Source organism: Buteo buteo, chromosome 11 (genome assembly GCF_964188355.1).
Source record: "Buteo buteo chromosome 11, bButBut1.hap1.1, whole genome shotgun sequence".
Classification (NCBI taxonomy): domain Eukaryota; kingdom Metazoa; phylum Chordata; class Aves; order Accipitriformes; family Accipitridae; genus Buteo; species Buteo buteo.
This window is the reverse complement of record NC_134181.1, coordinates 20,871,344-20,884,847: the sequence shown is the minus strand read 5'-3', so window position 1 is coordinate 20,884,847 and position 13,504 is coordinate 20,871,344. Positions and strand designations below refer to the sequence as shown.

The window sequence follows — 13,504 nt, the reverse complement described above, 5'->3', positions numbered from 1 at the left end:
TGCGTTAGCTGAAACATTCGGGAACTATCAGCTCCAGGCAGACTGCCAGCACAGAAGTTGTCAAACTTGATCATTAAACTTTGGCAGAAACATCAAAAAAATTGAACCTGGCATGATATATCAGGAAGTTTCAATCAAGCTGAAGCAGAGGCCAACACTAGCCTATTAAATCCAGATTTCTTGGAAAGCTCAGAAACAGGCACCAAACAGCCCTAATCCGGCTCTGCTCCCCATTAACCAGCCATTCTCACTTACTTTTTCTTCTCTAAGGTGCAGATGAATATTTCAGAGGACCAGGGTAGCGTTTGCTCTGTTTTCAGCTCATTACAACCAGCACTTGGCTTCAAAAAAAAGGAAGAGGCAAGTGTTTAAGCGAAAGAGGAGAAATTTATGAAAATACATGGTGTTGCCCCTCAAAAGAGTGGTCCTGGTGTGGCCAGGGCAAGGCAGGGAGAGGACCTCCCTGGGGTTTTAGGCTGTTCTCGGCAGGGCTTGCAACACCACACTCCACATGGACGCAGCACGGTGTCGCCAGCAGAGCCGGTGCTGCTGCCAGCTCCTGCCGAGCTGCTCAGCGGGGACGGCTGTGGCCGTGCCATGGTGCTGGCCTCTCCCAAGGACAGCCTGGGCAGGAGCTACGGGTGGCCTTTCAGCTGCTGCCCTTGCTGGGGAAGCGGAGTGCTCAGTTAAAAAAATTGCAATGAACGCAACTATAACATCTTGTTGGATTTCCTGATCTATGATAGCAGAAGTTGCATTTCAACTTACCTGAAGGATTTCGTGTAAGAGACAGAACCAGCCTGCAGGGTACAACGGCTGCACTGGGTCCCTGGGGGATGGAGGGGTCTCCCCATGTCAGAAATGAGCCACTCAGCCGCAGGCAAGTCTGAAATCTCACCTGGTTTCTGTCATTGGCAACAGTCATGCTGTGATTTTGTTTCCCCCTTGTAAAATAGGCATTATTCTGTGCTTAGCAAAACCCTTGCAGCAGATGAAAGGCACTGCTAGAAATGACCTTTTACTACCACTGGTAAGAGAAAGGCAGTGGCATCGTGGCTGTTTTGATGCGGTAGCCATTGGAGTTGTTGACTGTTGACAAATTAGCAGCAAATTACTGCGGATTAGAGAGCTACAAACTCATAGCTTTCTGCAGTCCCATGAAACAATATCCAGATTGCATTGGCAGCATCAACAGTTTTCCATTCAGCTAACGAGCTGTACAGAGATGAAGGCGCCAAATTAAACTAGCTTGAAAAGCAGATACCTCATTTACATTCTCAAAAGGCAGAAAAAGTTACCCTACTGCATTATCATTGGCAGTATATAGGACCTCCAGCTCCTTGTGCCAGGACTGAATAGGTACTTGAATAGCAAATCAGAACCTGCATAATTAGTAACTTGCTTCCTCGTCTTAAGCCCTGAACTGTGAAGTCCAGGCATAAGCCTACAACACTGATCTCTTGCAATACGAACATTTCGCTTCTTGAAACTCAATGGTCTCAAAATTCCCATTGAAAAAATAAGTTTCAGGCTTTAAACCAAACTGCTGCTCATGTTTGATGGTCCCTCTCCAAGCAACTCCTTTGCTAACAGCCAAATCTCCTCCAGAAACTTCTTTTTGGGGGGTAATCTTTGCTTCAGGACCCGATATAAAGGACAGCCAGAGCGGTCCCTCCCCACAGGATGCTCCTGCGGGTCTCCAGCGCTGCCCATCCCGTCTCCCTGTTGTTGCACGGGAAGAGCAGCCAAGCAAAACCTCGCTCAGTCCAGCACAGTTGCTTTAATTTTACGCTCCCACTTAATAAGCTTCTGCATTTCTCATTTATTTTCTGAGAAAAAAAATGTAAGCCCTATGCTGAGTGTCTCCAGCTATTTGTCCAGGGCAGGATGGGTGTCTCAGCCCTGTCAAAGATACTTAACATCTCTAAAGCAAACAATGTAGATCTTTTCCACAGTCTTTCATCCGTTTGCTTCAGCAAACCAGCTGAGCAGCACAGAAGCAGAACAATCCTGCAGGGAAGGCGCATCTGTTCTGAAAAGATTGCAAAGAAAAAAACCCTAAATATGTTTTTCTGCTCCAGCGAATGAAACAAGCACATCTTTAACCACATACTTCTGCAACTAGCTTTTAACAAAGCTGCAGCATTAATATCTTTTCTGTTTATTTTTTGTGGTGGTTTATTTCAAAAGTAGGTTAAAAAAAAATAACAGGACTCTTATCAGGCTTTTTGGTTTTAAGGGAAGGGAAAAATATTTTGCTGGGTTTTCCACATAGCCCCACGTTGTAGAGAATAAAGTACAAATGAAAAAATATAAATTTAAACAAGTGACGAATAAAATAAGAACAAGAGCCACTGCAGCATCGAGCTGCACAGCAAAAGCCTACCCCCCGACCCACCCAAACGGGCGCTGGTTTAACAAGTAGGTCACGGCGCAGCACAGCAAAAGGCTGAGGCAGAGCATCCCCAAAGCGCCTGTTTCATGTGCTCCAGTCAAGATTTAATAGCAAAAGCAGCCAGAGCCTGTTAGTATTGGCACGAAAGGCAGAGGGGAAGTTGTGTACCAACTGAAGACTCTTGTTTTGAAGAACCCCTAACCTCCCCATCTTACCATCTCACAGTCAATTCCTTTCAGCCCCTGTCTCCAGCATCCCAGCTGCTGCGGTTCAGCCCAGCCCGCTTTGATTTGGCAAAATCTAAGATGAGGAAAAAAAGTATTTGAAGGACAAAGCTATTGGAAAAAAGCCTGCAAGTTTGTTTTGTTTTGTTTTTCCCAGGAGAAAATGGGGTCACCTGCCTTCTTTTCTTAAAGAAAGCTTTCAAAGGAAGATTTGAAAATCCCAGAGTATATCAAGTTTTGCTTCAGTTTAATCCTAACATTTTCCCTTGAACACTGACAACAGCCTCTCAATTTTTATTTTACTTTTCCACAGCAAACCTGGCTAAGTTTTCACTGAGTTCCTAAGTGTGCAAAAAAGAGAAAAACCCTCTGGTGTGGTTTTTCATTGAAAATTGAGAACCATAAATGCATAAACTGACGGGGGTGACCAATGCACGGGGGCTGTTTCCTAACACAGCGCTGGGGAAGGGTCCCCCCCACTCTCTCACTCAGACCTGCTGCAGCTCATTAAAACCCTTCTCTGGGAGACCGGGTTTCAGAGAAGCCTTTGTGAATTTTTAATGCCGTGTGCTACTTAGCTTTTGCTGAATCCACATTTTTCTCCACGCCATCTCAGCAGCATCCACTGCAGCTATGCGACCTGCAGTAGCAGCAGCGTGCAGCCTTTCCCGGCGTGACCGATAACCTAGGATCAGCGGGATCCCAAGGGGACGGCACACGGGCAGCACAGGGAGATGCTGCCAGACCCTGCCACAGACCTCTGTGATGCAAAGCTCCCCGAGCCACCATCCATCCAGGTTTAACCCAGATTCAAGTGATGCACCCATGGGAACACAGAGCAACACTGCTCGTATAGGCATGTCCAAACCCACCAGCACAGCACTGTTTGCAGCCTCTGCAGAGGGAACTGCTGCTCTCTTCCCTTCTTTTCTCTTTAAGGTCTTAAGAAGCATGAAGGTGACGGCTGGAGAGCAGATGGGGAAGCGATGGAGGCTGGCATGAGCAACCAGCTGGGAAACCAACGCATTGTGCTAAACGAGGAGGAAAACGGGAACGCTGGCCACAAAAGTCAAGATACACAACTTGTTTGACAAAGGGTGAAGAGCGAACCACCTTCTGCTTTCAGCAGAATCAAATTAACATAGGAGTGTGGCAGCACTGAGGGCCTCCAGCACTTACGGTGCTGGAGGTGCTCAAGAGTTTACAAGATAAAACGGACTCCTTCAAGCTTTCTTCTCCTCCCCCAAGCTCTGGTAACAAAATCGTCAAAGTCCTTTTGTAGTTTAGAAACAAAACAAAACAAAACCCCACAAAATATTCCACCAAAACCCAGCAGCATCTAGATTTCACTAAAGTGCCGTCCCAGGAAATGTTATACTGGCTACTCATAGGAAATCCAAATTGCTGACATTTTTTTCCCAAAGCTGGGGAGCCCTGTGACAGGGAGCACAGTCCTGCTCCATTCTGCTCGGGACTTGCAACAGGAGTAAAGATAACCAAGAAAGAAAAATCAGGAGTCATTCTGCACATGGAGATTTCACTGCTGGTTGCCTGGCTTGGCGATAGAGACGCTTGAGGGAGCACTGTATTTCTTTGAAATACTCAACGTTACCAGCTTTAGCTAATGGAATAGAAAATGTTACATTTAGCCCTTGGTGACATCTCCTGTGATGTTCAATCAAAGCCTCCTCGCGTGGAGGAGATGATTTATTAGCAGAGATTGGACCCATTTGAAGCAATAAGCACGCTGGTGCAGGAGAAGGCTCATCTAAGATCTTCATCAAAGCAGCAGTTTACAGAGATGTTTTCTGTCTCCAGCACTAACAGCTCACATGTCACTGCCAAACCTGTCATGGAAAAGCTTTTCAGAAAGCAGAGGAACATCATCGTAGCCTCGGAGGAGCACAGCTCTCTCCAGGCTCTCCTTTGCCTGCAGGAAACCCACTAAATTCTCTTGCATTTCCAAACTCTTAGCACAAGCTGGATTTCTAGACCGGTTCAATGCACAAAGCTATGGGCGAAGTTAACAGGATTTCTGAGCCACCCCCTGTCCTTAGGGACCTGAAAGGTTTGTGTCTTATTTACATACACACACACACAAAAAAAAAAAGACATAAGAATAATCTGGGATTTAGGAAACAAAACTGTTTTTACAAAAACATTGGTGTTGGTGAGGGTCATGGTGCTGGTCAGACCTCCTGTAAAACCTCAAGCAGAAGGAGGTAGCACTGGCCAAGCAGACCACAGGCGCTGCACTGCCCAGTTCGTCCCAGCAAACCCCGCTGAGCCCATCTGAGGGTGATCTGTGATGCCGTTTCCCTTCAGGGAAACCTTGGCAAACCTCCCAGCAAAGAGCAAGGTCTGGCCGAGGAAGACCAGGGTGCTGCAGGGTTTGGTGCTGTGCATCCATAGGAAAACTCTGACTGAGGGCTCAGATGATATGTGGCATGGGGGATAACACAACATTTGCTCTTTCCTGCTATTTTCATCCTAATTAAAGAGAAGCTAATTCCAAACCTCATCTGTCTCTGTCATGGAGCACACTAATGTGCTTTTGGCTCGGTGGTTTCCTACCTGCCAAAGTCTGGTGGGATGTTTGTTCTACAGAACAATGTGGCTCCTACCGCAAGATCAGCCTCTATGAATCTGCGCCGAGTCCTGCAACAGCAGTGCTGTGAGAAACATTTAATCCTCATTCCTGTTTTATAAAAGGATCAAAATGGTCAGCATGTTGATAATTCAAAGGTTTAGCAGTCCCAACATCCAAGCATCAGAGCAAAGAAATACATACTTCAGGCTAAAAACTTGAATACCAAATTTGTAGAAGATGGGAGGTAAAAGGGAAAAAAACCTACTTGTGTTACACTGCAATGGCCCAGTCCTGTTCTGTACTGACTTATGAATATAAGAAAACTGCTTTCTTTTATGTTGCCTTGGTTATTTGCTCTTTCACTGTATGAATACATTAGCTCAGTTCAGCATGGGTCTTCAGAAAAAGCACATGGGAAGGAAGCGAGTGGCTCCAGTGACCCACAGTTTAAGGTTCTTGATATTTAAAAAAAATGCCAATCTGTTCTCCCAGCTAATCTTTCCTCTGGCTATAGCCGGCTCCCAGCTGGGTTTTGGGCTGAAGAGCCTGAGCCTTCAGCTGTGGGAGGCTGCAGCTGGGGAGAGCTCGCCCTGCTGGGACGGGGCAGGGACATACCGAGATGCCACCACGGGACACATCACCCCACGGCCCTGGGGTGTTAGCAAGGCAGGGTGTATCTCTGCTGTTAACTGCTGCTTTGGTCTGCAGAGAGGTCCCCCCTGCCAACAGACACCTTCTGCTTCCATCTCCTCTACCCAAAGCCACCCTCAAACTCCCATGAGGTCTCTCTTCGCCCACTGCCCCCTTATTAGCTCTCCTAGAGGAAGGAGAAATGGGAAAAATAGCAGGTATCCTCCCTCATTTGGCTACTGCAAATCTGTCTTTTTAAGAAACATCTACAGAAATTGTCTCCCCAGGCAATTAGGCAACACTGTACCCTGACGTGAAGGACATGGCAAACCAGCAAGCACAGTCTCTGATTGCATTTGCTTAACAGGGGTCACTCTCTCCTTGGCTGCTGACCTTTAAAATGTCAGGTTCCTCATTTAGAAAGCAACAACTGGTTTTGAAAAGTTGTAAGTGGCTGTGTCCTGCTCGAGTCACCTTTGCAGATGATGCTTTGCAAGAACATCCCCCACTGCTAAGTTTTCTTTTCCCCCTCATCTCCCCAAGATCTCAGTATTTATCACTTCGTCTGCTCACAATGCTCATTACATAAGGATTTAATATTCCTTACTACGCACAGTCCCACTTCTGTAACTTCTTTTCAGTTAATTCTTCCAGTTAAATGCTACAAAACCATTTTCCCCTCTGGTTTAAAACTTAGGAATTCCTTTTGCAAGATCTAAATGCTGCTGTTTTCCAACAACTAGATTACAGGATGCAGGGGAGAGGAAACAAGGCTGGTTCCTTTCTTTGAAAAAAATAAATATTTCATCTTGGTTTTACAGTCTTGTGCAAGTACTTCCCATTATAGTACACACTTTTTTTCCCCACTGTTTAACACATACCAAGCGTATTAATTGATACCACTATCTCTCCAGCTACAAAAATATAACAAGACAAATTTGCACGCGACTATGTTTGCATAGAACCAAGGCCTGAACTCCATAAAGCCAGGGACAGACTCATGTCCCCCATCCCCTACTCCTGGTCTCCAGTCTGAAACCCAGCCAGGCAAGTTGTGCCTTCCCATCACCCAGCTTTCCCAGGCAGAAGCATTTCAGATTCATGCATGGTCCCTTCCTGCCCCTCCATCCTTCCCTTCCTCTTATCCCACCCCACAGGGAAGTCACAAGAGCTGGTGAGTGTTGCACATTTGCTACCTGAAGCCGGTGCCGGTGCCAAGGAAGCCAGCAGCACACTGCCAAGGCAGGTCTGCGCCGCCTCCTGCCTGCCAGAAGTGAGGATTGCCCTGTTTATCTCCCACAGAGCCAAAAGTAATCCCTCCGTGCTCTACTGGGAACAACAAACCACTAAGTGGCATCAGATATTAATTCCTTACAAGGGTGTTGATTATGGATTAAGAAAGCAGAAAGTGTATTATACTGTGAAGAGCCTATTAATGTAAATAACTGATTTTGGTTAATCTTGAACTATTTGCCAATATTAATTCAACCTTTTTTAGAAACCGGGGAGGGAGGTGTAAGGAAACAAAGCAAGCAACTGATGGTACTACAAAGGCGAGGAAGGAAAACCAGCCTTGCTTAACAGCGTAGCATGTTTGAAAGCCAGCTGGAAAAGTAACATCTCCATGATGAACAGAAAATACTTTGGAAAGGAAAATAAGTCTCAGCGTACTTATTTTTATCAGTGGACCAGGTGCAAACCTGTGTTTCGGTGCCAGCACAGCAGAGCAATACATAACCGAACCACCATGTGCCTAAAGAATACACAGGCTCTGCGGGGTCCTGGAGTCAATTAGTTTGGCTTAAGGAATAGAAATCCCATGTTCACATGCCAAGCACCAGAAGCACCCAAAAGCAACCCACTCTGATCGTTACTGATAGCAAGCAATGAGTAACAAGAGGGCTGAAACTACTTGCGTCTGTGCTGTGTCAGGCTGGGTGCCTCAATACCAGTACCTAATTAAGGCAGAAACTTGGCAGCAGGAACCGATCTCAGGTCCAAACTCAAAGCCTGGGCTGAGCTGTTTCTCGAACCCGAGCCCAGCATGTACCAGCCCTTTCACGTTCTGCTGAGCAGCAGCAGGAGCGCGGCCAGAGCATCTTCCCTCACAGCTGAGCTCTGGCTGGGACTCGGCCGGCACACAAACAGGTTTCCCCCTCTGTACTGAGGCTGCAGCAGGGTCAGAGAAGAGAAATTTCCACTCTAAAAATAATTTTTAATTATTTCCACCTGTTAAACTTCTGGAAAGCACTGCAAGCTTTTTCCAGAGCAAGACACTACCTTCCCACAGTGCAGACAACCAAGCGTGAAACCAAAGACACTCGGGCTCCAGCATCTCGTGTCTGTGAACATCCATTTTCACATATCCTCCCAGGAAAAAATTCAGCTATTCCTGTCTCCCAGATTGTACTTGTTGAGATTTACAGACCTGGATGTACCATTGTTTTAGCTTCAGACTTTTCTTTCCCCACTGCAAGTCAGTAAGATACTTATTGCTCTCTCTCTAGCATATATTATCTGGTAACCCATGGATTTTAAAAGAGTGAGAAAGATAATAGGAAGAAAAAGATACACATGATTTATAGCTGTTCCTGGCCAATTGCCTGAACACAGGCTGCCAGAACATATTTTCTCACAGTTGTCTGGCAAAAATTGCTAGCAAATTATAAGGATTACTTACAGTAGTGTATTTGTTCTGGGTTCAATTTTTGCCTTATTTAATTTTAACAGCTATAATAAACCATCTTCAATAAATACAGCTGATCTGCAGAAGATAACTAATTAAAAGTGATGCCAGAGCCCAGTGCTGCCCCTTGCTCCCACACCGCCGAGAGTGGAGGAAGGCATGCAAGCACTGGGGCAGGAGGCAAAAGCAGTGATTTTCCTCCACGCAGGATCTGCTCCGCTGCCCCTGAGGGAACTTCCCAGGGATTAAACTGAAAGGCAAACACAGGCAAGTCCTGCTACCAAGAGAGAAAAGCAGCGATGGAAGATGTAAGTACAATTTAGGTGGGGAGGCAAGAGAAAAAATGCAAGCTGGGGGTCATACAAGATGCCTGTGGTGGTGGCAAAGGCATTTTAAGGAGTTCTTACGCATTGGTCACCTCCATCTGGGTGTGTATTGCCACTGCCACACGACACCTTGTATTATGAATGAGTGACACTGAAAGCACACACAAACCACATCACTGATCCAGTTTAAAACAAGTTAAAACATGCAGGCTGTAACACCGCTCTACCAAAGGCAGCATCATGCATAAGTGCTTCCAAGGGAAATTCATTTACCACTAACAAGCTTTGCATAAAGTCATCTCACAGCCACCTTGTGCCTTTGAACGCAGTTTGGGAAACACTTGCAGTGGTGACACCCTCCCACCATGGCAGCAGGACAAAACCAAGCCTTTTTAAAGCTCAATTATGGCAAAGGGGCTCAGATTTTGCAAGGACAATTTCAGGGCAGGTAGATGTAGAGTGCACTGTGGGCTCCAGTGCCTGGCGAGATCCCCACTGCCCTGTATGACGTCCCACTGTGAAGGGACACATATGGGCAGCAAGGATGGTAATACAGAGCTGGGAGGAGCAGCTAAGATCCTTCAGACTAATACCTAGCAGTGAAACTACATATCACAAGGATTTAAGATCCTCAAACCAGAGCTACACCCAGCTTTGATGCACAAGAAAGCAGCAAGTTGTCTGTCCCGCATGAGAGATGAGCTGCCGAAGGAGAGCTACACAAGGTGCTCGGAGCCTACCACACTTTGTAGGGTTCAATTCCCAACACTCAAAATGCCAATGTCCACCCTGGGAACTTGTCCCTGCACCCAAGCCATGTCCCGTGGTCACTTCTACGCATCAGCCGAGTCCCCAAAGCCTGCAGTCAGTTGCACCTGTTTAACCTGCCAGGAAACTACAGCCAGCCAAGTTGCAAAAGTCCTTTCCAAGCACTTTAAAATTTCACCTTGGCCAGAAAAAACATGAAGAATTTAGCAGGAGGAATATTGATTTGCTGGATTCACTTTGAAAATCTTCCCGGGTACAGCAACATGAGATATTAGTGAGACAGATCAAAAAGGACCCTAGGTGTTAAGCCCTCAACGTCCATCAGTTCTTTGGCTTGCCATTATAGCCAGAGCCTTCCCTTTGCCTTGTGCTGCCATTTCCACACAGAAAAGACCTTCTTGTAGATACCCTCCTCTCCTGAAACCAGAGCACGGCATTACGGTAAGATTGGGCCAATGCACATAGTGACAACTCCATGAGGTCACAGCTTTGCTGCGATGGGGGAAGCTCCCCCCTGCCCAAACCTGCACTGTTTGTGTTCCTATCAGCAGGTATCGGATGCGCCTGGTGCAGCCACATCTCAGCAGACCCATGAAGCACTCATGACTCTCACCTCTCGAGGATGCCCTGCTATTTTGGCTTTCTCTGCCTTTGACAGTTGCTACCTGCTGACCCAAGTGCTGCAGGTGAGCCAGACCACAGGGACATTCCCCACACCTGACCCGGACAAGGAGCCTGGAGTGGGTTTGGGGTTTGTGCCATGAACTCAGAGGGGAGAGACATCAGGGCGGTTTTGCACAAAGACTGACCCATCGGCAAGGAAAATACATGAATATGTTTCAACTGAAATGGCCTTCAGGACGGCTACAACCATGGTTCTCTGGGCCAGCTGGCAGCACCCAGCAATTTCCATGCTCTAGAAAAGCCAGGACAAGAACCACCACTTTAAAGGCACTACCAATAAAGCTCACGTTCTTTGGCCAGGGATCGCCAGCAGGTAGTAGCTCCGTAAATGTTTCATAGTGCCCTTTGCTGGCTGTCATCATGCCACGTAGACACATTTGCTGTGTAGCCCCCCATCAAATCTCTCAACTTTGGCTCCAGAAAGAAATATCTTTAAAAATCCTCTTAGCTAATTGAATGGCTTTTCAAAGTCTCCTTGGGAAACCACGATCCCTTATTCCCACCCTCCACAACTTGCAGCAAGGTCATTAAATCTGTTACAATAATATATCCCCTTCGCTCCTGTCCAGCCTGAAGTCTCTAATGAGGTTTGCAGAAGAAAACCCACATCTCCCAACCCACGGAGAGAAGAAGAAAATAAACCCTGTCTTCTTTGGGTTACGTTGTATGTCAAACCTTAATTGGTGCACTTCAAAGCAAAGCGGGAGTGCTTGGAAACACTGCCCTCCAGATCAAACATTCAGCCTCAAATTGCTGGGCTAAAGCAATAACCCTGCTTGATGTCCCCTCCCCGCATCTCTCGGGGACACCAGAGCACTGATGTTTGTCTCCAACTCTCTGTATTAAAGGAATTGAAAGGAGGAGCCAAGCAAGAGAACAGACACAGCAGAAATAGAGCATTGCCTGTAGAAATGCTCAGGCTCCGTTGCACGCACAAAACCCACCTTAAAGGCTGAACACAGCTCCTCTGCCCTACTTCCCAGTGCAACACAATTGCATTAATCAGTCAGAGCCCAAACACAGACACCTCTTTGCTCTGCCAGATCAGCATTTGCTAAGCACAGGGAGCAATGTTTCCTGAGGGTGAGAGGTTTGATGAATGGCAGGAGAATGCTCGTGGGCAGGCAGGTCTCAGACCACCCTGAACGTCTAACAGGGATAAACACAGGCAGCAAGAAGGTTCGATTGATGGGTCAGGCTGGAAATGCAGGCCTGGGGCAGACTGGTAGGTGGTTTCCAACGCAAAAGCTTTGATCTAACCTGCTCGTCGACATCTGACCCCTCTTAGCGAGGTCCAGCAGAGAGCAGAGGTCAGCGATGGCCCAAGGGCTGATACTTCTGCCCAGACAGTGGTCATAGGAAGACAACCCTTCAGGTCAGCATCACCATGAGTTTTTGATGGACTGACATATGGCCTAATAAGAAAGCATGAAGGTATGAAAGCCCATGTGTTTAGGTATCTAACTGTCTTTGAGGTTCAAATCCATTTATTGTCAACACAAAAACATCAGAAAGCCTTGAAGGTTACAGCAGTTACTGATTCTTACCATGGGTTTCGCTCAGCAGCTGAATTTTTGAGAGAGAGTGGAAAGAAAGGCTCAGCAGCCACGAGAAGGGAAGGTGCTGGGCAGAGAGGGCAGCCAGGCGCTGCCAGCACAGCCCTGGGGTGGACCAACATGCAAATATGCTTTACAGTCACAAGGCAGCAAGTACCGCAGGTTGGTAAGCACACCTGAGGAAGGCCAAATATTAGGTGACGCTGCTTTTTAAATTTTTTCTTTAAGTCTGGCTTGATATTCTAGCTGTAGGTTTTACAGCAAAAGGGCGAGGACACAGGTGATGGCCACTAACACTGCAATGATTTGTACCTTGAATAATGAGGAAAGGGCATTCTGCACGATACCAGTCAGGCGCCTGAGCTATCAGATATCAACTGAAGTGTCCGCAAGCCAGCTGCATAGAAGCCAAGCGCTCTGTTTAAATACAGCAACTTTCCCAGCTGTGGATAACCCACCAGTCCCATTCCCTGCACACCACCATGCACCAGTCACACTGGGACCAATAGTGCCCCCATGGCCTGCCACCCATGAAGGCTTTCATAGTACTCTCTGTTTTGGCGGCCTGCTCTCTCAGCGGGGAAAAGCTTTAGGAATAGGACAGGAATAACAATTTTAGAGAGTGATGGGCCATAAATTGCTGCTGTGCAGGAATAGGTGGGATATGGGCATTTCTGTTGTGGAAATTAAAGCTCAAGTGCTGGCCACATCATTGGATTGAGTTCATGGGGGAGTTTCTGGCCTGGATTCAAACCTTGCCCAGCTCAAACCTTCTTTGGCTTAAGTCTTGCACTAGGCAAACCACACATGGGCCCCGATTAAAACTGGACCGCTGCATAACTGTCAGCCTGTAGCACATGAGGATGCAGCTGTTAATGAAGTCCTAACCCTATGCACCCAATTCAAGGTCTACTCTGCAGAATTAAGGTGGTCCAGCCAAAAAAAAGTATAAAAATACCCCTTGCTTCTAACATGCATTGCTAACAAGAAGTGACATGAGAAGAAAAACAGGTCCTAAAAACTCTCAGCTCTTCACCTCTGCTGCACACAGTGTGCACCAGATACCTTCATATCTTTGTCGAAAGAAAAAGCAGCCCTGAAATGGCAAAAGCAGCTGAGAAGTGCCCTTTCAAGCCAGTCAGTAATGAAAATCAAATCCTAAGTTCACAGGGTTAAAGGGTGGACAGAAGTTCTGGACACGTCTAGTGACAACCTGTAAAGCATGGCCAGCAACCAGCTTTCACATTTTCTACATTATCTCAAAATTCATCATCTGTTGATAGGTTTGTTTATTGTTTTGGGAACAGCATGTCCCAATTTAAACAGATGTCATCTCTTCAAAACCACGTGCTGTGAACTTTGCAAGGACGTGGAAGGATAACTGAACATACAATAGAGGGAGCTAGGAAGTGATACAGGAGTCCAAATAACTGAAAACATGTTCAAACTTTCTCCTTGTAAATAAAGGTCATTACACAGTTTTATAAGGTACTTTTTGATTGTCACATGAAATGTAGACTACCTAAATGCAAATCTTTTTTTCTTTATTTTTTAGAAAAGATAAATACATTTAGTCTGGTCATCTGCTCATGGAAGAACCTACCAGATTTATCCATACATAGAAAACCCGATTCATCACTGCATT

General features: G+C 46.4%; 1 protein-coding gene across 2 annotated transcripts in view; it reads right to left on the bottom strand.

The window, feature by feature from the left end:
• NECAB2 (N-terminal EF-hand calcium binding protein 2) overlaps positions 1-13,504 on the bottom strand; it is a 101,958-nt gene that overhangs the window by 54,456 nt on the left and 33,998 nt on the right. The window contains exon 3 of one of the 2 annotated variants that reach the window (XM_075039382.1): positions 2,611-2,695. The exons of the other annotated variant lie outside the window; for it this stretch is intronic. Coding sequence (XP_074895483.1) covers positions 2,611-2,613 — 3 coding nt within the window. The 5' untranslated portion in view covers positions 2,614-2,695. The remainder of the gene's footprint in view (positions 1-2,610; positions 2,696-13,504) is intronic. 2 annotated transcript variants of the gene reach the window in all.